This window comes from Carica papaya, chromosome 8, assembly GCF_054855325.1.
Source record: "Carica papaya isolate Zhongbai chromosome 8, ASM5485532v1, whole genome shotgun sequence".
Classification (NCBI taxonomy): domain Eukaryota; kingdom Viridiplantae; phylum Streptophyta; class Magnoliopsida; order Brassicales; family Caricaceae; genus Carica; species Carica papaya.
Window position 1 is genome coordinate 31440329 of NC_142316.1, and position 26635 is coordinate 31466963.

At 34.4% G+C, this 26635-nt stretch overlaps 1 protein-coding gene across 4 annotated transcripts; it reads left to right on the forward strand.

Moving 5' to 3' along the window:
• The first annotated feature begins 325 nt into the window (after window positions 1–325).
• Window positions 326–24966, forward strand: LOC110822695 (P-loop containing nucleoside triphosphate hydrolases superfamily protein). Of its 4 annotated transcripts, none has more exons than XM_088208832.1 (32): window positions 327–519; window positions 653–742; window positions 818–936; window positions 1481–1594; window positions 1680–1761; window positions 1860–1927; window positions 2027–2101; window positions 2207–2352; window positions 2435–2537; window positions 2967–3047; window positions 3215–3283; window positions 3388–3447; window positions 3684–3845; window positions 7018–7074; window positions 7836–8078; window positions 8153–8218; window positions 8297–8476; window positions 8620–8724; window positions 16970–17056; window positions 17181–17327; window positions 17747–17860; window positions 17940–18026; window positions 18114–18317; window positions 18400–18588; window positions 19431–19637; window positions 19783–19872; window positions 19981–20121; window positions 21523–21620; window positions 21901–21979; window positions 22395–22547; window positions 22777–22875; window positions 24608–24966. In XM_088208832.1, exons 1-32 carry the CDS (start codon window positions 396–398, stop codon window positions 24833–24835), a joined length of 3867 nt encoding a protein of 1288 aa, XP_088064958.1. In that variant the 5' UTR covers window positions 327–395; the 3' UTR covers window positions 24836–24966. The 4 variants fall into 4 exon arrangements, with proteins under 4 accessions (XP_088064961.1, XP_088064958.1, XP_088064959.1 ...); XM_088208833.1 differs by having other exon boundaries at window positions 16970–17008; XM_088208834.1 differs by having other exon boundaries at window positions 7836–8030.
• Window positions 24967–26635: the final 1669 nt, after the last annotated feature.

The following is a 26635-nucleotide window of genomic DNA, read 5'->3' on the forward strand; positions in this document are numbered from 1 at the left end:
TTTAAAAAGCACACATATATATATAAAATACATAGAATAACTCGAACTTATATTATTAAATGAAGAAATAAAAATACTAACCATCGTTAAACTAAACGGGTGTAGTTAAAATTTAAAATTTTGAAGATGGGTAAGAATGCGATCCAAGCGTTTTATTAACTGAAATCAAATACCACATAACAGAGTCAGCTTATTCTCTAATGGGCTAAAATATGGCCCATCCACACACCGTTGGCCTCGTTGTGTTTTTAAAGTTTGACTATTTGACCTTATCACACCGCAGATCCACATTATCAAAACTCTTTAAAGCGGGAAAATAAATAAAGCGCTATTCCTCTGGTTCTGGATTCTGATTTATTTTGTACTCTCTTTCTCCCTAGTCCTGAAAATTAGAAATGGAGAGAATACATGTAACAGTTCGAGCGAGGCCATTATCGCCGGAGGACGCTAAGACAAGTCCCTGGAGAATCTCCGGAAACTCCATTTTCATCCCTAACCATCCCTCCAAGTTTGAATTTGGTAACCTCTCCTCTCTTTCCGCCATTTGGTGTTGTTATTGGTACTATTATTTTCAAAAATTTTTCCACGCTCCGGTTCATAATTTATTGTTCCTGCGGTTTAAATGTTACATTGATTGGTTCTGTGGTTATAGACAAGATTTTCGGAGAAGAATGTAGGACTGTAGAGGTTTATGAAGCTCGCACTAGAGAGATTGTTGCGGCGGCTGTTGGTGGATTCAACGGTGAGTTTGATTTCACTATAACTGGAACTTTCTTTTGATTGATTGTAACCAATGACGTTTCATTTCAAAAATCAGGTACTGTTTTTGCTTATGGACAAACTAATAGTGGAAAGACGCATACTATGCGGGGCTCGCCTGCTGAACCTGGAGTTATCCCTCGTGCTGTTCAGGACTTGTTTGACATCATACAACAGGTTAACATTCCTGGAATTGTATCATCAATTTTTACAACTCTCGATTTATTGTTTGAATTATGGAGGAAAAGACTAGCTGGCATGCAGTGCGTGAAACTTCAAAGATTTTTTATTTGTGTTTTTATTGTGAAATTATCTACCAATTTAATTATATGAATTGACTAGACCTCTTATGAGTTGAACTAATTGAATAGGTTAGTTAAAAAGCAGAATATTTTTCTTTGCTTTTTCACTGATCAGTGATCTTCAAAAGGGAGCAGTGATCCTATATCGATATGATCCTGAATCGATGTGTTAAAAAGAATTTCATTTCTCTAGCTGTATATTTCATTTACAATGACCTAAAAATGGTAATGGATTCATTGCCAAATACCTAGAATGTATACAAGGAAAGTGAAGCAAAGGCGAAGACAAAAATAATATATAAAGAATTAAATGATGTCTGTTCTCATTTCTAAAATGTTCCTTTCTGAGATATCTGAACTGTATCCGTAATTAAGTCAAATATTAGTTTAGTTTATTTTTCTCCTCCCCTATATTTTAGGATGCAGGTCGAGAGTTTCTCCTGCGCATGTCCTACTTAGAGATTTATAATGAAGACATAAATGACTTGCTGGCACCTGAGCACCGAAAATTGCAAATTCATGAAAGTCTAGAGGTAACCAAATTCCTGGTTAGGCATATACTTACGACAAGTTGCTGATTTTGATTGATATTGGTGTCATTTATCTCTGTATTATCAGCGTGGCATATATGTTGCTGGCCTGCGAGAAGAAATTGTTGCCTCTCCTCAGCAAGTTCTTGATCTCATGGAGTTTGGAGAGTGTATTTTTCCTCTTCTACAATATTTTCTTTTCATTCTTTCCTTTGAACATTGGTCAAAACTATCTTATATACATCTCTTAACGTTGTTTGAAATTTAGCACATCGGCGTATTGGAGAAACTAATATGAATCTCTACAGCAGCAGGTCCCACACCATTTTCCGCATGGTAATTATGTGGCATATATATATATATATTTCATGTCTTAATATTAACATGTCTGCATCTTGTAATTTTTGTGGCCCCCATGGTTGTTTACTAAAACAGATTATTGAGAGTCGGGAGACAACTGGAGATGAGGATATTGGGACTGCTTGTGATGCTGTCCGTGTATCAGTTTTGGTACAAGACCACTAGAGTTCTCCTGCTCCAGTTCTTAATGAATTATCATAATTTTGCCTTTCTGATCTGCAATCACTTTTGCATTTCTTCCCTGTTTTATTTTAGAATTTAGTGGACCTTGCTGGTTCAGAACGAGCTGCAAAAACAGGGGCTGAGGGTGTTAGGCTTAAAGAGGGTTCCCACATTAATAAAAGCCTGATGACATTGGGAACGGTCATTAAAAAGTTGAGTGAAGGTGCTGAAAGCCAAGGGTATGTTATTCAAAGCTTAAGATTATGTGTGGCGTTCTTTTTAGCTTATACATATTCGTCACTATGTTAATTTTGGATACAGTGGTCATGTTCCATACCGTGATAGCAAACTTACACGGATTTTGCAACCTGCTCTGGGTGGAAATGCAAATACAGCTATAATATGCAATATAACGCTTGCACAGGTAACCATTAGCAACCATTAGAGTGATGGTTGAACATTATTAAATGCAAATATCTTAAAATGTTGTCTCTTCCCTTCAATAAAGAACACATCTTGTTGCTGATGTTAAGATAAATTAGAAGGTACAACATGAGGGAGGCTTTTTCTGACCTATTGCTTTTTCTAATATGAACATAAGTATGCAGGTACTTACTAAAACATGCATTTACAATATAGTTAAGTTTTTTCTGGGTGTTGGTCAGAGCCGAGGAATATCAGAAGCAGGAAATTTGTCATGGATGCTTATTCTTATTTTCTGTTATAATTAAGTTTCACATATATATTTTTGACGCCTAAGGCATAGATTGACATATGGATTCTTTCCCCTGCCTTTTAGTAGTATTACCAGACTTGATAATCTTATTATTTAGCATTTTCATCTTGATGGAAGATTCATGCAGACGAAACAAAGAGCAGTCTTCAATTTGCGAGTAGAGCATTGCGTGTTACAAATTGTGCTCGTGTGAATGAGGTTAGCTCTAACTATGTTGTTTTTTTTTCTTATCTTTATTATTTATTGTTATTCCTTTCAGTCTTGTTGTTGGTTATGTAAGATCTTACCTGAGATGTTTTCTGTTACATATTTTCATGGTCTAGAATTTTGAGTGTAATATATCTCATTCTATTTCTTCCTTACAGATTTTAACTGATGCTGCCCTCTTAAAACGGCAAAAAAAGGAAATCGAGGAGCTTCGTGCAAAACTACAGGTGAGCATTTCTTTTTCATGATAGATGCAATTCTTGATACACGATTGCTTTGAAGAGATGCTTCTGGAGATGTTGTTATGATAACTGTTTGGTTTGTTTCTTAGGGTTCTCGTTCAGATCATTTGGAGGAAGAGATTCTCAATTTACGTAACACTTTGTTACAGGTATAGTGATTTTAGAGCAAATTACATGTTTGCTTCTTGTGATATCTATCTTAGTTAAAATCTTTATTCATTCTTTTTAGGTGGCAATTTAGTTCGTGTAGTGTTCTTTTTTCTTCATAAAACTGTTAGTTTTTTCAGAGTATATTTAGATGTGACTGTAATATATATATATATATATATATTATGTAAACATGGAAGTTTAAGTGAAGGTTTTAATCGTTCAGTTTGCTTGACAGTCTGAATTGGAGAGGGAGCGAATAGCATTGGAATTGGAGGAGGAAAAGAAAGCCCAAGCTGAACGAGAGAAAGTGTTGCAGGAGCAGGAAAAGAAGATAAAAAACTTGAGTTCGATGGTATTATATTCAAATAAGGAGGGGAATCGTGACCATGTCAAAAAGGTTTGCTAAACTTTGTCCATTTTTTTGGTTCCAGTGAGTTTTTTTTCCCTCACCTACCTTGTTTTTTCTTCTTTTTTAAGAACCCTTTATCATATATACTTCTTTGGATGGAATCACTAGCGAACCCTTTAAATTTTAATGTTCATAAAGAGTACATTATACCTTTGTCTAATTTCTTTTTCGACTTGAGTCTTAACCTACACCATAATAAACCCAATTTATGTGTAATCTTAATAAATGTTGGAAGCAAAATCTTTATGCATTGCATCTCTGTTGATGAAAAAGCTTTTATACATGGTCACACCTGAATTGAGCAACAAAGATATAGGATATTCTTAATATCTTAATTGTAAAGACATGTTTCATCCAAGCTTAAATGATTTTGGTGATCATGGAGACTTGGATTACTTGCATGTCCTTTCTACTAGTCGCTAAGAAATATGAATGAATAGCTAATAATTGCCCTTGTCTAATGGAGAAACTACCGTTGAAAAACCCAAAAGGAAAATGAGCTGTAAGATATAACATAAAGTAATATATTGATGCGTTTTATTCAGTGAGATCATAGTTCATAGATTTTAGGATCAAGATTTGGCTTCAGTGTTATATAAAATGATAGAGTTAGGTGACCAATTATCTTAATAACATAAGCTAATTGGAAATGACCTAACTTAATTGTCTCACATATCTTCACAGTCTCATTTCCTCTTATTACCGTCCACTCTTCTCTGCCTAGTATTGGATCTTGTAGCTAGATGTGTACTAAACAACCAGAATGGTTTGTTTTGGCTGGGTATTGACTTTCTCGATTTTGGTTTGTATTAAGACCTAAATCATAATTTTTAATTTGGTTTCAGTTTAGTTTTGAAAAATTTCTTAAGTCAAACCAAACCGAAATTCAAATTTTCTATTTATATAATTAGAAAATAATATATAATATATAAGCATACAATAAACTGTTAACTAATTAAATGTCTACCTCATTGGTCATAAATACACAAAATGTACCTCTCTCAGAGTTTCAGTGAAAATCGTTCTCCATCTCTTGTTTCTTATCTTCTTTTTCCTTTTCCACCCACAAACTCACACGCCCGCTTCTCATCACCTTGTTACTGAAACTTTCAAGCCACTGGGGTTACAATGGCTTTATTCCTATCTTCTTTTTCTTCTTATCACCTTCGCATTTGGTTTAGCTTTCTTCTTCATTCCATATTAGTAGAAAATTACGTTTCTTCTACAACATTGAGACTACAAATAAACGAGTTCACAATCTACTCGATTAGATCTAGAAGCAGTCAAGGTATATCTAACCTATTTTATGAATCTTCTAGCCTTTGCTATGTTCAAATTATTATTATTTTTTCTCTTTCCCTTTATTCTCCATTGTTCTTGATATATTTTTTCTAATTCATTTGTTTAATTGTTTTAGTTATCTCTTTGTTAAGAGCTTTGATTAAGTTTTTTTATTATTTCCTTTTGGAACTAATTGTGGGCTGTTGCTTGGATCCTCTTTGTGTTCTATGGGTCTTTGTGCTTGGATGTTATCATCTTTGAAAAGTTTTGGTTTTTATTAAGTTGGCTGTTAAGAGAGTTCATAGGCACTGTTAAGAGTCTGGTTGTGTTTTTAAGAGCTTCGAGTTTGTTGCTTCTATATTTCCCCTTCAATGTACACTTATACATTTGTAATAATGAATTTTGTGGAAGTTATAGGATTTCTAAAAATATATAAAAAAAATCAAGAACAAATTACTAAATTAGTATTAAAAGTTTGACACTTATTATAATTTGGTTTATAATATTTTTTTGTTACAATATGATATATGATATTTTCTATTTGTATCAAATGCACAGTTTCCTTCAATTTCCTAATAGAAGAAACTAAAATAGTTAGATTATAATTTGATACTTTAAAAAAATAATTGAAAAAATAATTTTGATTAATTAATTAAATAAAAAAATTAGCAACAATTAGAAACAGGCCTGGTACTAGTATTTGTTTATTAATCTATTAATTTAATTAATTAGTTAAAATCATTTTTTTGAGTTATTTTTTAAAGTATCGAAATATGGTCTAGCAATTTCAGTTTTTTCCTTTAGAAAATAGACAAAAACTAGACATTTGAAATAAACAGAAAATGTTGGGGAACAAATTATAACGAAAAGAACATACGAGACCAAATTGTAATAAATGCCAAACTTCGGGAACTAATTTAGTAATTTTTCAAAAATTAAATTGAATAAACCAAACTAAACTGAATAATTTTGATTTGGTTTTTATAATAAAATGATCTGCTCTAGTTTGAAACTTTTACAAACCAAATTTCCTGATTTAGTTTTGATATAGGGTGTAAACCAAACTAATCCATTTAGACCCCTACTTCTAGCTAAGTAAAATCTGTCCATCTTCCTTTGACTTTGTATTTTGATTGCTTGTTCTTGATACTTTTTGGGCATTTGAATCTATGTGTTAAGTTAGAATTACAAATGCAAGGGCATATGTTAGCATATAATTCTAAAGTAATAAGGTTTAGTAGCTTTCCTCTATCAACTTAAGCTTTTGGGAAAACAGGTTATACAACTTTATTTTTCCATAGATAAGATTGTTGGCTTGTTTCACTTTCTCGTGTACCATCTACTCTTGCTCATTTGTTTAGTCAGTGATGTTTTAATCTTTTGTCATCTTGCTACCACTTCAGTAGATTGAAAATTCTCTAATACTCACTTTGGATGAAAATTAAGGTCTTATTAGGATTGAGGATCATTTATGCTTGTGATAATACAGTTACTCTGATGAATTATTTGCATGATTTATTCATGGTAATCTTTTCTGCATTAAAGTAACTAATTAAAATCATTGCTGGTTGATGTCCATATTTTTGGATTCTTGCTGGGACTGCATGTTAGGCTAGTTGCTTATGCAAGTAAGGCTTGTTTATTGATTGCTTTCTACCTCTATTTTAGTTGCTTATGGATTGCGTTTTTAACAGTACTAGGACTTTTGCAAGTTATTTTTGGAGACTCTGCTTCTCCACCTTCACAATTGCATGGTTAAGTGGTGATGTTGAGTTGATAATATTTATATAATTCCGGACCTATGGTGTTCTGTGCTCTTGTTGTGCTTTGACTAGCAGATCCAGTATCAATCTAAACTCAAGGTTGGTATCCGATGCAGGAGAAGAGGCGTGATACGTGGTGCCCAGGTAGACTTTCACGGGAGTCCATATTAAAGGTAATTACTCTCTTATGCTAGGTATAGACGAATAGCTTCATCTCGTGCACTTGATCATTACAAAACTGAAGATGTAATCCTTCTTCTTCTCTCTCTGTTCAGATGTTTAATTTTGAGATTGACTAAACAAATATGAGTAACTGAAAATATGGTTTACAGATACTGGATTCTGGCTTGGCTAGAAGGGGTGAAGTGAGATTTAGGGATCTGAATATATGTTTTCCAGTGTCTGATCCTATTCTCTCAATCACAAAAATTAGAAAGAGGAGCAATCGATAATTACTGGCTTTGCACTAGTAGCATCTATGGGAAAGCATCCTACTAAGAAAGTATTAAGTTTATCATGCATTATAGGGTTTTGATATGCTGGAAATAGCTTGAGAATTGAATGGTATCTTGTTAAGATTTACTGTAAGAGTTTCCCACTTTACATAGGTTTTGGCACCGTGACTCTAATCAGAATTGGTCTTTGATGATTGGAAATAAACCAACTCGAACTGCAAATTAAAGATAAAAGACTCAAATTAAATATTGAGCAATACAACACTTTTCTAGTAGAGGGTTTAGTGCAATGTTTTAAACCATATCTTGCCATAATGCTGCCTACATCACTATAACAGTAGGCTGAATAAAGACACAGCAGACATGATTTAATTCCCACACATTGTGGTCATCACACAAATAAAGCCTTCTCTTTCTGCTTATTAATCCTATAATGTCTAATTGATAATGTTTGTAACTGACATTTTGTTGTGGTTCAGGTTTACTCAAACGTCAAATTGAGGGATTCAGCTGATAAGCCTCTGAGATCTGGGCGTGATATTGGGCCTCTGTTTCCTTTTGAAGAATTATGGAATGAAGATGAAATTAGTGATGCTATTTGCAAGCAAGAGGAAGATAGTAAAGAACATTTACCATCAGACTGTTCGCTTCCTGATCCACGGGCTTTATTAAATGTAACAAGCAGAAGAAAAGTTCCTCCAAGGAAGAGAAACTCTTTTGTGGTTTGCACAGTGCCATCTCCTTAATTGGTTGTTATGTTGAACTTGTTTCTCATTAATGTCAATCCATTTGTCAGGAGGAGAATGAACTGGGAGAAATGCAAACAGAATATGAAGATTTGCTATTAAAATATGAAACTCAGGTTACCTTTTTTCCCTATGTTTCCTGCAATACATTTGTATGGTTTGTACCTCACACTTGTGTGTTCATTCTCATGCAGAGAATTATCAGTGATGTACAAATTGATTGCCTAAACAAGAAGTTGGAAGAGGTTGATTTATTTCATGATTTGACATGTGATGAGTGTGCAAAATATCATGCTAATAATCATTATGGGGATAAAAGTGTCAGTTTAAGAGAGTCCGAGGCTATTTCTGTGATCAAACAACTTCAAGAGAAGGTTTTTCCTTCCATTCTTTCCATGCTCTTGTACTGTCTGCAATTGTGTCTTCTTTTCTATTAATGTCACTGTTGTTTACAAAAATATATTTTTACTGTATTGATTCTTTTTCTCCCATCTACAACCTATTTGGGATATTGTAGATTAAACTGTTGGAAATGGAGAAGTTCTCAAGCCAGCAGAACCTTGATAGTGTTGTTGAGATAGCCACAGAGCAAAATATGTGTGCTAGAGAAAAGTTTGAAGAGGTATCCATGGCTTATATAAACTGTATGTGACCATTTTTTTTTTCTAGTTCTCTGATTAACTATTGATCTCTGGATGATTCTGATTCATCAATTGTGTTGGTGAATAGACATAGATTTATAAAGAACCAAATCTATTTATTTTTAAAAAATAGATTTAAAGAACCAAATGTATTGCTCTGCCTGTGCAAACTGCAATTTGGCAAAATGCCTCATTTTCCTGCACACCAATAAGGAGCAAAAACAAATAAAAAAAGGCTTTTGTTGAAGAAAATAAAAGATTAGAAACGAATAAGAATTTAAGCAAACTGGTATATTGTCATGTGGGTTCAGCCATCAGATGCTTTAGATTTCTACTCTTTCTTCTTTTCCTTTTGAAACTCATTTTCAGATGGTGAAGGCAATATATCAAGCAAGCAGGTATGTTCTGTTCTACTTTTTTGGGGTCTTGGAAGATCTAGATTTGCAGGCAAGACTATGATGGGCTAGCATACCAAAATTTTGGCAGCGCCTGAATTTAGTCAATTTTCTGTTTATATCATTCGTAGAGAAGAAGGATATAGTAATTTTGCAGTGGACAATAGGGCAACATTTCCTCCCAGGGCCTTTATACTGCTTTCTATCCTGTATTTTGTTGTTGTGATTTGTGTACATGTTTCTCTAATGGAAAGGTAGGTGATGTGAGTATGGACATGGAGCAGAAAAAGAAGGCTCAATCCAAAGAAAGAGGAGGAAATAGGCCAAAAAGGAGATCTTATGGCTGACTCTAAATTTTCATATGTCTCCCCATTAATTTGACCATATTTTCTTTTAATTGAAAGAGAAAACTAAATTTATCTTAGTTAGAAAATTAGCTTTTAATTTTTAATTTATTTTTATATGTCTCTTCTCTTAATTTGACCACAATCTCTTTTAATTAAAAGAGAAAACTAAATTTATCTTACTTATAAAATTAGTTTTTAATTTTTAATTTATAATTTATTTTCTATGTAATTATAAATTAAATTAAAAGATTTTATTTTCTTTTTTATTTATTTGGTTTAGCCTATAAATAAGTTATCAAGTCTTCATTTTAAGACATTTAGAAATTATTTCAATAATATTGAGAGTATTTCTTTTATAGAGAGATTTTTCTACTATCTTGTTGAGTAAGGAGTAGATCTACTTATTAAGGTACGACCTTATGGTTTTTTTCCATTTTATTTCTTTCATTTTCAATGACTTTATTTTCTATCATTTTTGATAGTGAGTTAAGTAAGAAGGCTTTCTATAGGATCAATTCTTTTGATGTCTTTAAATGAAATTGTGTGAGTTTTTGATCACGTTGGTTGATCTTAGATTCCGCATCATTTAGTATCAGAGCTTTGCCTCCCTTTAAACCTATTATATTTTACTTTTATACTTTTAAATTCTTGCACCGTTTATTTGTTTATTTATTTATTTTTGTTCATCTACTCAAAAAAAAAATTATCTCATACATTGATTCAAGTAAGACATAATGTCAATTGACGCTTTCTTGACTAGATAAAATTGTTGTTGAGTACCAATTTTTTCAATTTACTATTCTTTCAATTTTGTTTCCTGTGCAAAAAAAAAGAAGAGGAAAAAAAAAAGAAAAGAAGAGAGAAAAGAAAGGAAATAAAGGAAAGAAATCCCATCGGGAAAGTACTTAGCTTTTTGGTACTCAACCATCTTTCTTTGAAATGGTGCAAAAACCACCTCTACATAAGACAAAATTTCCTTTTATTTTATAATTTTTTTACAACCGTGCACATTCACACTTACATAGTTCATTAAAAACTACATTTTTTTTTTATATAGAACGTAATGTACATCGGGAATAGATTAGTAGGAATATTTTTTGGATTTTCCTCTGGGGCAATACTGAATCCCTACATCTTCTATAAACCTTCATTTTTTTTTTACTCTCAGTTTCTTTTATTGTTCTAAGTTTTAGTTCTCTTATACATCTAAGCATTTAAATTGTATCTTAGAGCTTAACGTAATTGATTACACACTATCTCTTCCTCTGTGTGTCACACTTTTTTTTCTAGTATTGGTGTGGTATTGTTCTATAGGACTCCTTACAATGTCTTAAAACAATATTTGAGAATACTTTGATTTAAGAAAATCTATCCAGTATTCAACTTGAGGGTGATAGATAGAAAGGTAAAAAGCAAGAGTGTGTGAGATTATTAGATGATAAAAACCAAGTGAGTGAGATACGAGAGAATTGGTGAAAAAAAAGAAACTTTTTTTAATTAACCCTTTTGTAGGAAATCTTTTTAAAATGTCAAGTGAGCATCAAAGCTCTGCTAACATAATGCTCCTTATGGAGGCTATGTATGCAGAATTAGTACAATTTAGTCAGAAAGTAGATAATTTGCGAAGTGGTCGAAGTGAAGCAAGATACAGGATCTTAATATAAGGCGGCCTAGAACTTAACATCCTGAAAATGAGGCTGGGTCCTATAATGATGAGGGAGAAAATATAGTGGAAAGGAGAGAAGAAAGGAGGTATAGTAATATTAGCTCCATCAAGATGAGAATACCACATTTCAAGGGTAGGAATGATGCTGAAGCATACTTAGAGTGGGAAAGGAAGGTAGAACTAGTTTTTGATTGCCATAATTACCATGAAGAAAAGAAGATCAAACTAGCAGTGGTAGAGTTCACTGACTACGCCTTATGTGGTGGGATCAACTACTCCTTACTAGACGGCGTAATAGAAAGTGACCAATTTCCTCTTGGAGAGAGATAAAAGCAATTATGTGAAAAAGATTTGTACCCTCTTACTACTATAGAGAGATGCATCAAAAGTTACAACACTTAACGCAAGAGTCTATGTCCGTTGAGGACTATCACAAAGAGATGGAGATGGCCATAATTAGGGCCAATATAGAAGAATATCCCAAAGCAACCATGACGAGATTCCTTGGAGGTCTCAACAGATCGCCAACATGGTGGAATTACAACACTATATGGAGGTGGAAGACATGGTACATGGCCATAAAAATCGAGAGACAACTCAAGTACAAAAGGCAGGACACATCATATGATACCCTTACCTACAGTTCGGAATGGCCTAAGAAAGAAGAAAACGAGGGAACAAACGAGAAGAAGGAAAAGTCCGCATTACTTGATACAAAAGGTATGATACCTAACTAATCTCAAAAGTCGAGTACAATTAAATGTTTTAGGTGTCTCGGAACTGGACATATCGCTTCTCAATGCCCAAATATGAAGATCACTCTATTGAGAGATGATGGTGGAATTGATATTGCTAGTGATTGCGAGAGCGAAGATAATGATAGCATACCACTACTGGAGGATGTTGAGGAAAATGTTGAATATTCAGCTCAGGGGGAAGCTTTGGTTATCCAGAGAGTTTTAGACGTTCAAGTTAAGTCCGAAGAAAGTAACTAGAGAGAGAATATCTTCTACACTCGTTACCTTATAAATGGGAAGTTGCACCAACATTGCTAGTATTATTCTAGTTGATAAACTTGGGTTGACATGCACGCGCCGTTCTCACCCTTATAAGTTGTAGTGGTTGACTGATTATGCAGAGATGAAAGAGACTAAACAGGTATTAGTTTTCTTCTCTATTGGGCAATACACTGATAAAATACATTGTAATATTGTGCTCATGCATGCTAGTCACATCCTACTTGGAAGATTATGGCAGTGTGATAAGCGTGCAACTTATGATGGCTATAAGAATCATTATTCATTTTGTAATAACTGAAAAAGGGGAAAAGAAAAAAAAAAAAAGAAAATTTGTTAGAAGAAACGACGCAGTTTTGAAGAGGGGAAAGGGAAGAGAGGAAAAAAAAAAAAAGAAAAGAGAAAAGCAGGGAAGGAAGAGAGCGGGAAGGAGGAAGGAAAAGAGGGAAGAAGGTTCCAGAAGAGAGAGGGGAGTCGGAGCAGAGAGGAGCGAGAAGGGAGAGAGAAGAGAGCCGCGGACGATGAACGGTGCGATCGGCAAAAGGAAGGAAAGTGGAAATGGAAGGTACGGTAAAAACTTTGGTTGTGTAGGTATTGGGTGAGTTGTGATGCTATTTGCAGGTTGCCGAGGCCAGGGAGTCCATAGGTAGCTGGGCGGAGCTGAGAGGTGGAGTGTAGGACAGAATGGCGGAGACGTTCGCGGAGGAGGCCGTGAGAAGGAGAGGATGGCGTCGTTGGGGCGTATGGGAGATCTATGAGAGAGAGAGAGAAGGTTGTGTGCGGTGAGTGTGAGCACCGAGGGAAGGTCACTGAGAGGAAGAGGGAGTGAGCAGTTTGGCATTTGTGGGGAAATTCGAGATGACGAAGGGAGTCGTGTGCAGGAGCGGGGGTGCAGAGAGAGTCGCGAGCGGAATGAGCAAGAGGAACGGGTTCGGTGAGTGTCAGGTGAGAGGGGTGAGTGTGGGGAGTGTGACAGTGAGTTCAGACTGTGTGAGGGTGAGAGGGATGTGCGTGGTGAGTGGGACGGTGTGAGTTTGGACTGTGAGAGGGAGGGGACTATGGAATAGAAATTGACATGTATGAAAAGTTTCGGGTGAGGGAAGAGGCTTATGGAATCGTAGGGAGAGGTCGGTTTAGCGAGGGATAAGAACGTAGTTGCTGGAGATTGGGATGGCATAGGAGGGGACTATAGAGTATGGTTTAGGGCGAGAGAGTACGGACGCGTTGGTAGGGGTATAACGGGAGTGTGGTGAGGGGAGATGGTTTGGTATAGTTACTATAAATTTAAAGGTCGGCGAGGGAACATCGCCAGTGTGTGCGGGAAGTCTTGGTGTGCGTGTGGCCTAATAAGGTCGAGAGGTAGTGGAGGGAGCATGAGTCGCCGATGTTGGTGACGTAGGAGAACGGATTGTGTGTGTGTATGGCCTGTTGGGGTCGAGGTGTGGACGGGTTGTGTGTGTGTGTAGCCTATTGGGGTCGAGGTGTGGACGGGTTGTGTGTGTGTGTGTGTGTGTGGCCTATTGGGGTCGAGGTGTGGGGTAGTGAGCATGAGTCACCGATGTTGGTGACGTGCGAGAACGGATTGTGTGTGTGTGCGGCCTATTGAGGTCAAGGTGTGGACGGGTTGTGTGTGTGCGTGGCCTATTGGGGTCGAGGTGTGGACGGATGGTGTGTGTGCGTGGCCTATTGTGGTCGAGGTGTGGGGTAGTGAGCATGAGTCACCGATGTTGGTGACGTGCGAGAACGGATTATGTGTGTGTGTGGCCTATTGAGGTCGAGGTGTGGACGGATTGTGTGTGTGCGTAGCTGATTGGGGGCGAGGGGTGGACGGATTGTGTGTGTGTGTGGCCTATTAGGGTCGAGGTATGGAATAGTGAGCATGAGTCGCCGATGTTGGTGACGTGTGAGAACGGTATTGCGTGTGTGCGTGGCCTACTGGGGTCGAGGTGTGGACGGATTGGGTGTGTGCGTGGCCTATTGGGGTCGAAGTGTGGACGGATTGTGTGTGTGCGTGGCCTATTGGGGTCGAGGTGTGGAGGAGTGAGCATGAGTCGCCGATGTTGGTGACGAACGAGAATGGTATTGTGTGTGTGAGTGGCCAATGGGGTCGAGAGGTAGAGATGTGAGTATGAGTCGCCGATGTTGGTGACGTGTGGTAATGGTATTCGTGTGCGTGTGTGGCCTCTTGGGGTCGGGGTGGTGGATATGAGCCGCCGATGTTGGTGACACGAGATGATTGTGTGTGCGTGGGTGGCCTATTAGGGTGGAGTAGGAGAGAAGGGCGTACGAGTAGTTGATATTGGTGATGAATGTGAACAGGGGCGCTTAGGGTGTGACTTCGGCCGGGGAGTCACGTGGGATAGGCACCCGAATAGTCTACCAGGGTAGGGGGGGCTAGTGTTGTACTAGGGTAGGGTTGAGGCAGGAGGTAGGTGGTATAGACAGGGTACTTATGGGGGTACTGGAGTTGCTGTTACTGTATGTGTTATTGAATAGCTGGTCTTTCGGGGTAGGTAAATAACAGTTAGTTGTAGGGTGGTTCTAAAGCATGACTTGGGTAGTGTAAGAGAAATGCATATAGATATACTAACTGTTTTGTCACTGCATATTATACCTGCAACTTGGTTTTTATCGTATTAAAATATGTGAACTCACTTTTTGTTGTTTTCCAGATGAAGTAATGATGGAGTCGGGATCTGAGTTGCTGGGTACGGAGCTTAGTCTTTAGCACCATAGGGCCAGGGTCTCCTTGTAGCGGGTTACCGTCTGTAAAAGTTTATATTAGTATGGATGTTGACTTGCTGGAAGGGTATGGTATGGGGTGTCATTGATGTATAGGTAGAACTACAAGTTTACCTTGAGTTAGAACAATGAACTGTGGACAAGTTTTGTTTATGGGGAATGCTATTAGTATGAAATTGGTGTGTTGGGTCATAGGATTGTTGATCGTACGCCGTTGGAAAAAAAAAAAAAAAGGGGCGTTACACATTTAGTATAAGTTATCAGAATTTTACACTTGCACCGTTATTACTTGAGGAGGTATTCAAAGATTAGCAGCAACTCAAAAACTTAATAAAGTCCGGAGGAAATAAAGGATTGAGGAACATGAAAAGAAAATGTTACTATATAGAACAAGAGCTAAGGAGACTATTTTTCAAGAAAAAATTATTAACTTACCTCAAACCTTCTTTATTAAATAGTGTTGTTTTGCATAACATTTTTTCAAAGAAAACATGATTGGTAAAACTCCTGTATAAAAAGTATCCGATTCGAGGACGAATCATTTTTGAAGGGGGAGAGGATGATGTGAACATGGACATGGATCAGAAAGAAAATGCTCAATCCAAAGAAAGAGGATGAAATAGGCTAAAACAGAGATCTTACAGCTGACCCTAAATTTCCATATGTCTCCCCATTAATTTGACCACAATCTCTTTTAATTAAATGGAAGATTAAATTTATTTTAGTTAGAAAATTAGTTTTTAATTTTTAATTTATTTCGATATGTCTTCCCTCTTAATTTGATTACAATCTCTTTTAATTAAAAAGGAAGATTAAATCTCTCTTATTTAGGAAATTAATTTTTAATTTTTAATTTATTTTCTATGTAATTGCAAATAAAATTAAAAGATTTTATTTTCCTTTTTATTTACTTGACTTGGCTTATAAATAAGTCACTAAATCTTCATTATAAGACATTTAGAAATTATTTCAATAATATTAAGAGTATTTCTTTTCAAGAAAGGTTCTTCTACCATCTTGTTGAGTAAGGAGTGGATCTACTTATTAAGATATGACCTTGTGACGTTTTTCCATTCTATTTCTTTCATTTTCAATGACCTTAGTTTTTATCATTCTTGATAGTGGGTTAAATAGGAAGAGTTTCTATAAAATCAATTTTTTTGATGTTTTTAAATAAAATTGTGTGAGTTTCTGATCACGTTGATTAATCTTGGGTTCCGCATCAGTAGCCCCTTTTGTTGTGTGAAGTTTTCTCGTGTTAGGAAGAGTTCCTATTTTTGGAATATTTTCACATTTGGAGTGGAGCTTTACAACAACCCCCCACCCCGCAAATCCAAAATCTCCTTCAATCTAGATAGATTCAGTATCCTCGTTCCTTCGTGCATTATTCTTCCTTATTGCATGCAACAATATTTTCTGCTAAGTTTTCATATCTAAGAATTTAATTTATCTTATGTTAGTTTAAATGGTTTTATTTTTAGTTCTTAGCAAATATAAAGTTAAACTAAGTGTGTTTCTGGAACTGAAACCATCTTCTATCTTCTTTTTCGTCACTAAAGCCCTTTTTCAATCTTACCAACTCAACTATTATTTTTTAAAAAAAATGTAAGGAGAAGAAAATGAAAATTAAAAATTAAAAATTTAAAAGTCAGCAAATTTCTACTATTGATATATACTCAAATTTTTTTCTGGTGTTTTTAAGAAAGGAAGAAACATTTTTGAAGGGAGACAGGAAAGCAATAAAAATTAGAAAAAAGTAGGAAAGAAAATTTAAAAAAAAGGAAAAACCTTCAATACACAAAAGCAAGCAAACCACTCTCTTTACCAAGTGGATTTGTTTGTGGTTGTAATCATGGTTTACTTAATGAGTTTGTCTGTGGCAATGAAGTCAGGATTCATTTTGGAGGGCTCAGATCGATAACCAATCTAGCTGCAGATTTGTTATAACTGATGTCTTTTACCCATTTTCTTTAAAATGGATGTTTAATGTTTTTTTTTTGTTTTCTATTATATGCAGTTTATGCTTTCTAAATTTTTCCAAAATTTATCAAATCTGACAGCTTCATAAGGAGCTTCTAAGTGCACGGGAGGAGGCAAAGGTAGCTAATGAACAACTTGCATCCAACGAATGTCTGGGAGGAATTGATGTATTTATCTTCTGCATGAGTGTCTATCTTTCCTCAATGATTCATCAAACACTTTTCCTGAAGCTCGTTTTAAGTTGCTTTTATCTGTAATTATGATACTGATATCTGATTCTTTATTTTGTAGGAGAATTTCCAGTATGTGGTCCAGCTTTCAGATGAAGTAGAAGAAGTAATGACTGAAGTTCAAAATATGAAAGTAGTTGTTGAGAGTGCTTCATCACTTTTGGATGAGGTTCTTCAAGGTTTTTCTTCCTTTTCTGATCTGTTCCTTGTGAGTACTCCTTTAACAACCTTCAAGAACTTTTCTTAGATTTAGCTGGTTCATGTTTCAAGATCATAGTTTCCAACATGCATTAAGCAACTGGTAGAACTCAACCTAACTCAGCTAAGCCTTAAGCTTGAGTCAATCGGGTCAACTTCATGAAACCTTGTCTTTCACTTTTTGCAATTTGTCATCATATTTTCCATAACATAGTGTATTTTGTTAATTATTTTAGTTGTTTTTCCACCTCCAACCTTTTGTACCCGAGTTAGATCAAATTAATCTTCCTTACTGGTCTATCTTTGAAGCTACGTTTCAGAAACTACTCTGCCAAGTGCTGATTTTTTACTAGTTTCACTCTGCATTGCACTGTCATTACAGAATCCATATTTTCACCTTTTCTCTAATTTAATTGTTTTTTTAATCAGGAGTTTGAGTCTTCCATGGATCAGAATTCTGTGCAATGGAAATCAATTATCTGCAACCATGAGAAGTTACACTTTTCCATGAAACAGGAACTTTCTGAACTTGAGAATCAGAAGGTACAGCTTCCTTGTCTCTGCCTCTCTCTCTATGCCTCTTTGTGCATATACATCCAAAATGATAATGTGCATGGTGCAGCTTCTTCTGCAAAATCAATCTGTCAATCTGCAGAACCAGATAGAAGAACTAAGGTTGGAAGCCCAAAATCATGAAACATCATTGATGGTAGTTTTTCTTTTTTCCTCCTCTTTCGAGTTATAGTAGATGCAGTTTATTTTGGTAAATTTTTTTACCTGTTTAACATTATTGCAGACCTTCTCAGAACAAAGGGATCTAGAAAAATCAGAATTTCTTGATTATATTCAATGTCTAGAAACAGAAATATCAGGTCTATCGTCTTGTTCTTTGGCCAAGGAAAAGGAAACCCTGAGAAAGGACCTTGAGAAAACAAAAACAAAGTTGAAGGAGACTGAATTCAAGCTTAAAAATGCAATCCAGGAGAAAACCAAACTTGAGGTTTCATAAAAATATATATTGAAAAATGTTGAGTTATTTGACTTTTAGAAATATTGTTATGAGCATAATTCCATTTTTACAGGGTGAAAAAGCATTTGCTGAGCGAGAGATAAAACGATTGCATGGTCAGAAAACCCTTCTGGAGCGTGGGATCAGCAAACAAGATTCAATTGCTAGTAAAAGGCGTGATTCTACTGTTGAGAGAAGTTCAAAGGTGTTTGATCGCAAAAGGGCAAAGAGTTCTTTTGCTCTTTCAGAACAGAAAATGCAGGTGAGTGAAGTCATTTAGTATCTGTTTCACATCTGCTCCTGCATTCACTATGTGAACACAAGAAGAAGAGCTCTAGACTAGCACCAGGACACCTGGCCCAACAGTTTCCAATTTGCAAACTGTAGCAAGTATGAATAAAAGTTTGCTACATCAGTATAAAACTTTGTGAGAAAACAAAACAGAACTCTTTAATTTACACAATCACAGCTTACTGCCATAAATCAATTCTGGAAACTTACGCATAACTTCTTCTGGAATCTTGTTAGTTGTTTACAACATAGTAGTAAATAAAGATTTAAGAAATTTGAAGATGGCACAGCAGTAACCTAGTTTAACTTAAAGGAAAATGATGGTGTAACAGAAAATAGGAAAATTTTGGCAAAGCAGCCTTTGAACAACATAATGTAAGAACCATACAGGCTAACAGAGCATAACATCCCGCTGATTGGTATTCTTTCAATAATCAATAATCAGAGAAGAGTTTCCAAAAGTAATATATAGTTGCTTGGATGTGGATTTGTAAGGCTAGGAACTTTAGCATTCCCGGTAAAAAGTTATGGCAGAATTGCTGTCATTTATTATGGGTGTTAATTCCTGCTTTGCTTCTTGCAAACCTTAATTGAATTCTATGTCATACTACACATTTTCTATTTCAAAAAAGATAATTGAATTCTATTTCCTGTTTCCCACACCTTCTCTTTGGTTTGCCTTTGTTTTTCTATTTCATTTTTTTTATAAATTCAACAACTTGAGAATCAAATCTTGCAAACTGAAGATGCCTTGAATTATGAGATTCAATTTCTTTTTCCTAATTTCCACGTATCTTCTTTCTCTGTTGTTAGGAAGATTATGAAAAGCTCGAAGTTCTTGCATTTGAGATGGAGACAACTATTGCTTCTCTGGAAGAGAAATTAGCTATGGCACTCCAAGAAAAAGAAGAGGCTATATCTAGAAATGTGGATTTAGCTTCGGAATTGGAATCCATCTCTAAAAATTTGGACCTTTCAAGCTCAGAACTTACTGTATTGCAAGAAGAAGTTTCAGGCCTTGTATGCTCTTTATCCTCTTGTTTCCCATATTTTTTCACAAAACTTTATTGCCATGATAAGTTTCTATGACCTAGCATGTACATTTTTTCCTTTTTTTTTCTACGTTCTTTTCTTTCATTGAAGCATCTGACTTTCCTCAATCCAGAGATGTAGGTTGGAAGAATCTTCTTCTGATCAGAAAAAAATGGAAAGCTCTATCAAGGTGTTGCTGGAAGAAAAGGAAGAGTTAGCAAGGGTATCTTGCTTAGTTTGAATACGAACAGAGCTCTTTCTTGACATTCTCTTCCTTGTATCTTTCTCAACAATATTGTATTAGTGATTTGGCCCTATACTGATTTTGTAGCAACTCACAAATTCTCTTCTCGAAATAGAAGAGGCGAAGGCAATATGGTGTTGTAAGGAGAAAGCCTCCGTTAAAGCCTTTGACGAGAAAGCCGAGTTCTATCATTCAGAGATTAAATCACTGTTAGAAGGAATTTCAGAGGTAAGAAAGTTGTGGTTAAGACAGATATCGAAGAATTTGCTGTTTAGTCTTTGAAGCACTTTGGGGGCCATACTGTTGTTACAGCTTTATTTTCTCCACCAGAAATCACCTTTTACTTGCTGGTCTTTTTCTTTTTACTAATTTTTGTTAATTATTTTTCAAGTTTTCATCTATGAGATATTATGACATTGATATCCATGGTTGTGTAATATTAAGAATACTCAACAGAAAATGTGAAGTTTATCTTCTACAGTTGTACAATTAGATGTTTTAACTGTATATTAGGTTGGACTTATATGTGGGATATTTTTTTTCTTTTGGAAAGAAAGTACTTATATATGGGATATGATGCGTGAGAAGTTTTCTGCAAGTGTCTTACAAGTTTTCTGCGAGTGTCTAACAAGTTTTCTGCAAGCGTCTTACATCTTTCATACCACCAACAAAGCCAGTTAGCAATCTCCTCCTACAAGTTTTAGCATTTAGAAATATTTAGATTTAAAATGAAGTAAAAGAATGGTTGTTGAATTAGTTTGTCACTAGGCACTTTTAAAGAAAAAGTTTTAATGTATTATTTTGATTGAATTTATATCTTCTGATGCTTTATGGAGAGACAAATTGGAGATCCTTTGAGGACATTGAATCCCCTTCTTGTATAGTTAGAGATATTTGGATCCATTCTCTGAACCTTTGGTTTTATGATAGATTATTAATGACTTTTTTGGGGCTTTTTAAATTTTTCTACCTGATGGACATTTTTTGGTCCAAATTCGAGACACGTTGCTGGAACTTTTACTTCCAATAAGCAACTTATTCTGTCTTAAAATGGAATTTTTTACTGTTCTTTTTGCATAGAAAAGGTTCGGCCTTTAGTTTCCATGTCTTTTCTTTCCATATAATATTAATTTAACAATTTTACCTCAAAACCTGATGTGATTCAGTCCACTTATATCACCCATACATGCTGTAGCTACATGTAATATAAACAATGAGATTGTAAGTTGATGATTCTACAGTATTTTGTGTTTCTCCATTGACATGCTATAAAAATTCATGTGAAATATTTGGTGTTAGAGCGATAAATTTATTGCCATACAAGGGTTTAGTAGACTTTTTAATGCTCGTCCGAAGTTTTTTATTTTTTCTGCTGTTTCTATTTTGCTATATGTTTAAAATTGCATGGTCAATTACATTCTGAAACCTACTATTATTAAGCATGTTTTTGTCTTAGAACAAGAGAAACAACCTTCGTAATTTTGAATTGTTTCAGTGGTTTCATGGATCATTTTTATTTGCTCTTATGTTCACTGTAGTTGTCTAAATCTGTTCCTATCCCTAATGTGCTTAGAGAACTCAACTCAGTATGCACATGAAGTTGATGGTTAACGTGTGTTAAAATTTTAGGTGAAGAATGAGTTACAATCTTGTCGAGAGGAATGTGAGGTCTTAAGGGAAAGACTGGCACATTGTGAGGAGGATGCAAGGAAGGAGAACAAGTGGAGGTTTGTTTCTTTTTTCTTCCTTCCATCTGCACTTCTTATGTAAGGCATCTTGTTCCTTGCTTTTGAAATTTATCCTGCCTACTTAGCATATAAGAAGACAATAAGTGCAGAGTGGAAGAATCATATCTCGATCATATTTATGAGATCATCTCACACTTGAAAATGAAATTAGATGTCACTGAAACTATTACGTGCATTCAAGGTGTTGCTGGAGTTTTGGCATTTGTTTGAAATGTATATAGCACAATTGTCTGACAAAAGAAATATCTTTGATTTGTAGTGAGGAGAAGTCTCTGGAAATTGATCGAGTAAAGAATAATCTAAAATTGGTTGATGCAGAGAACAAACAATCTCAGGAAGTAAGTAATATATCTTTGTCTTAAAAAAAAATCTTCCGCTTTTTGTTCCTATCCTACAGTCATATTATGCTTGTAATAAATCAACTTCAATTTGTCGAAATTTTTCTGAAAATCCACATTTAATTTGACAAGAAAATAACCAAAATCTCATCCAAAATAACTAAAAGAATTAACATCCTAGAGATTCTAAGTAAAATTGAAAATGCATCCAAAACTTCTTTTAATTTTTATTGAAGTTGGAATGTATTATTTCACTTAATATTTCCTATAAATCAATTTTCATCTTTCTTTAATAGTTGAATTAAGTCTAGTTTCCAAATGAATTCCACAAAAATTGTTCATGTGCTCTAAAAAAGTCTAAATCACTGTTTAATATATGTGGCATGCATAGTTAAAATTTTCTCTTTTCCATCAGGCTTTAGGAATAGTAACTTTGGAGCTTCAGCATGCTCATGATAAAGTGGACATGCTTCAGAAGGAACTCATTTCTCTCAAGATTGAACGAGAAGATCTGTTAGTTCAGCATGGAGAATTTGATAAAAGACTAGATGAATCAAATGAATTCCAGGTTTCCATCTAACCAGGCTGTCTGATATGTTATATGTATAATTTAGAAAAGGAAAACCAAAAACAGCATCTTCCAAGAACAAGCTTTTACCTGCATTTTAACAGATGCTTGAAAGAGAGAATTTTCTAATTTTATATTTAATATGAAATTAAGTAATAGTAGAATACGAATAAAAATTGCTTTTGGTGGAATTTTTGTTGGATTGATGATTCTTTTCCTTTCTTGTCAGACCCTCAAAAACCAATTTCTCAATGCAACAAAAGAAAGGGATAAATTAGTGGAGGAACTGACTACGAGAATTTCTGACATGGAAGCCAAGATTCACTACGTAAGTATCCTTTTATGTGTTTATTCGGTTCAAATGTGCAGTCATCCATGTCATAACTTTCTAATTGAGGAAGGTTTTCCAGTTTGTGCATATTTGCACACTTTTTTCTAATGGGATAATTGGTTATTGGTTCCTCAATATATTTTTCTAGGATGATCCATAACTTATAGTATGTGGAAGGCCGAAGCTTTTTATTAGTAACGTCAGATTTAATTGGCTTAGGAAATAACTTGTTTTGAATTAGAATAGGGTAATTTTAATGCTAATATAATATTTTTACTTGCCTGACTACTTTTGCATCGTTACTGTTTTCAATTGGTTTGCCGTCTTCATTTGAGCCCTGTCCTTCAGGTAAAGTTTCTTAAATCCAGCAAGTTCATTCTATCTGCTGATTGCAGAGTCAGAATCTTAGAATGAAAACAGTATATGGTAAAATCTCCATAATAAATTGCATTTAGTATTGGAAGCTTACTGCTCTAAATTGATTATGAGAATATTCTAGGCACTTGAAAACCTGCTGTCCAAAACTGATGATAGCTCAATCTTCTTCAAAATATGTTGTCCTCAAATGGTTATTAGGGTTTTAGGCTGCTCTGCTGTTGCCACTCTTTGTAACTTGGATTGGTTGACTTGATGTCTCCATATGGAAAAATGTGTTATGTTGAACTTTAAACCTCAAATCCTTCAAAATGGTTTTCGAGATTGTCCAGTCTCTGTTGGCAAAGAACTAATCAATAGCAAGGTGCAGTCTATTCTATTTAAAAGAATTTTATTTGATCAACAGAGATTGTTATTATCTGTACCTCACTGTTTCTCCAAAATGAAGGGAGTTCATATGTTGTTTACGTCCTTCTATAGTTATTAGTATTATAACCGCCTCAGTGTCAGTTTAACCTTTTAGACTAACTCGTCTCAATTAATTATTTAAAGAGTCTTGAAGTCAAAGTCATAGATTCTAGAGGTTTAGAGTTTGAAATTCAACAGAAAAGATAGCAAACTTGTGTTAGTTATAGGGGACTTGTGCTTAAAATTTAAATTCTTCTAGATAATTACTTAAAATAACTATATAACAGTAACAGATTCTGAACAAATAAAAAAAAGAGAGATGCAACAAAGCAACTGTTATTCATGTATTTCATAAGCAAAAAGGTTTCCTCTTCTTCATAACTATAATAAATTTAATAAGACAATTTGTAAATAAAAATATATGCAAACTAAAGTTCCATCTCCTATAGTTTGGTCCTACTGCAATTTAAATCTTGTAATTTGTTTAATGAAAATTAAGTCTATTTGTGTTGAGCTTTTAGATAAATCATTAGGTAAAAAGCTACTATCTTATGATTTTTCTCTCCTATTTTTTATTTGTCTAGCATTAAATTTCGACACGTGCGCATTGAAGAGTCTAGAGAAGTGTGGATATTTAAATGATTTTATGTATAATAAAAAAATAAAGTCACATAATTGAATTGCCACATTAAGTACCAAATTTGAACTGTGACGAGGCTAAACTATAGAAGTTGAAACTGTTCTTACCTAATTCTTTTCTCCCCATCTGCACTTGCTATTACATATTTGGGAAGAATCTTTTTATGCATTGACATGAAATCATACAGGAAGCCATAATTTGATTTTCATGTTTATACAGGAAGCTGTGATTTGATTTTCAGGTTTCTATAAATTGGGAGACATCATCCCTGACTCATTCCCTGTTTGATGGTTAAACTTAAAACAGGACAAACTGAACAACGGCAAGGAAAAGGCAAAGCTGAGGATGAAGCTTCGAGGGACACAAGCGCAGTTAGATGCCTTTCGGTTCAGATACCAACAGGCAATGGAGGAGTTAGATCTTATGAACAGAAAGTTTGAAGAAGCTTCAGCCAACCTTAAGAATAGGTTGGCATCAAAAGGACTTGAGGTACTCAATCTTAAGAAGCAGCTTGCTGCTGCTACTGTCAAGTAAGATCCTTACTTCTAATTAACCAATTGTACACCATCTAGCTTGTGTAAATGATTTGCATTTAGAAAAAAGTATACTAATTATATAATTATGTAAAAGCGGATGGTTTCATGGAAAAGACAATATTTCTTCCATTGGTGAGATTGCTAGAAATTTATTGGTCAAAGTTTTTTTAAGTGTCAAAATCAGTTTGAGACATTGTTTACAACTTATTTTTTGGAAATAATTGTGAGGTTTCATTTGATTAAAATGTTTTGGATTTAAATCTTCAAAAATAAAAAAAATCATGTTAATATATAATAAAAAGAAGAGTTTTTTTTTTTTATTTTTTTTTAATGGTATGCTCAGAGTATTGATTACTGATTTTTTCAATAGTTCTGTTGGTGAGATATTTTGGTTACAAATAGGATAACTAGATTCAATTATTTAATTAAATTTAAATGTAAATAATAATCTTAAATGACGTAAGTCTCGTCGTAATTATAACTAACAGCTTTACACCTGATGTGTACTTAAGTTTCTAGAAAAAGAACAAAGAGCTGAGGAAAAAACGGTTTTCTAGGTGTTTAGGAAGTTTAATTGGCCAGCAATAATCATCGAGTCCGTTGATAGCTTTCCAGCACTCAGGTTTGGGACTCTCTATTACACGCCCCGAACTAAGTATCTTCTTTATATCCTCCGAACAACTTCCCATTGTCGTCCAACGTGTCAAATGGCTACCAATTTGCGCTCTTGGAACCCATACCATCGTCATTGCACATAAAACAAAAAAAAAAAAAAAACAACAATATCAAGTTCTTTGGTGCCATTTTCTCTTCTCTAATTTTATAAAATCTTTTCTTTTTCTGTTGAAGCAGTGAGAGAAGTTTCAAATGTAGGATGAGAAAAAATAACTTATTATTTATATTAGTTGGTAGACAAAATAATAGGAGAAATCAGTTATGCGCGAATCTTTCTTTCAAATGAAAAATATACATGTAGTCCACTGATAAAAAGGAAACAGACTAAAAATAAATCACATAAAGAAAAACCTTCAATTACTTACACCAACAATAAGTTACATTTTTCGGAAAGAATCTTCGGTAGTGAAAATCCAAAAGAGATTGTTCTAAATAACTCATTAATTTATACAAAAACTTTGAGATACTTCAAATATTGGCTTAGAAGCGTGCTAATCATCCTAAGACACACAAAAGCCATTTCATAACAACTAGGAACCCAATTCTGCATTCACATCTACCTTTTCTAAAATCAATTAATTACGATAAATTATAAACTGTCACCAATAACATATGCAAATTTCAGAAAATGAGGAAATTATAACATATCAATATTTTATAAAATCAGAGCAAATGCAAAATCTATTACAGTAAATGAGAACTCAATGAAAATAAACAGAGTTATACAAAAAGTATGTTTTAAAAGTGCCCATTCTCAATGAATTCATTAACTTTATAAAAAAATTAAGGTTTTGTCTAATACATGAAAATATTTTGTAATTTTTATTTTTAAAATTTATTATATGCATTTATCAATTACAAAAAATATATAAAGATTGTTTACTTTTACAATGATAACAGTATAAGCACGATAATTTTGTAAAAATACACTAGAATAATATTTTAAAATTTTTACTTTTATCATTGTTTATATTATTATTCTCTTCATAACCGATATACATACTTTTGTAAATAATATATATATATATATATTTAAAAAAAAAAAATTTTAAGTATATAGCAAACAAAACCTAAAATTCCAAATCCTCACATTAAATAAATGATAGATACGAAGGAATTCCTG

Bases quoted from the DNA above. Each gene is read 5' to 3' on its own strand.
- LOC110822695 (XM_088208832.1), top strand. From the start codon at position 396: ATGGAGAGAATACATGTAACAGTTCGAGCGAGGCCATTATCGCCGGAG. The intron at 2,102-2,206 runs GTACAAGACCAC...GTTTTATTTTAG, and splicing joins CTGTCCGTGTATCAGTTTTG to AATTTAGTGGACCTTGCTGG. The intron at 20,122-21,522 runs GTAAGAAAGTTG...TTAAAATTTTAG, and splicing joins TGTTAGAAGGAATTTCAGAG to GTGAAGAATGAGTTACAATC.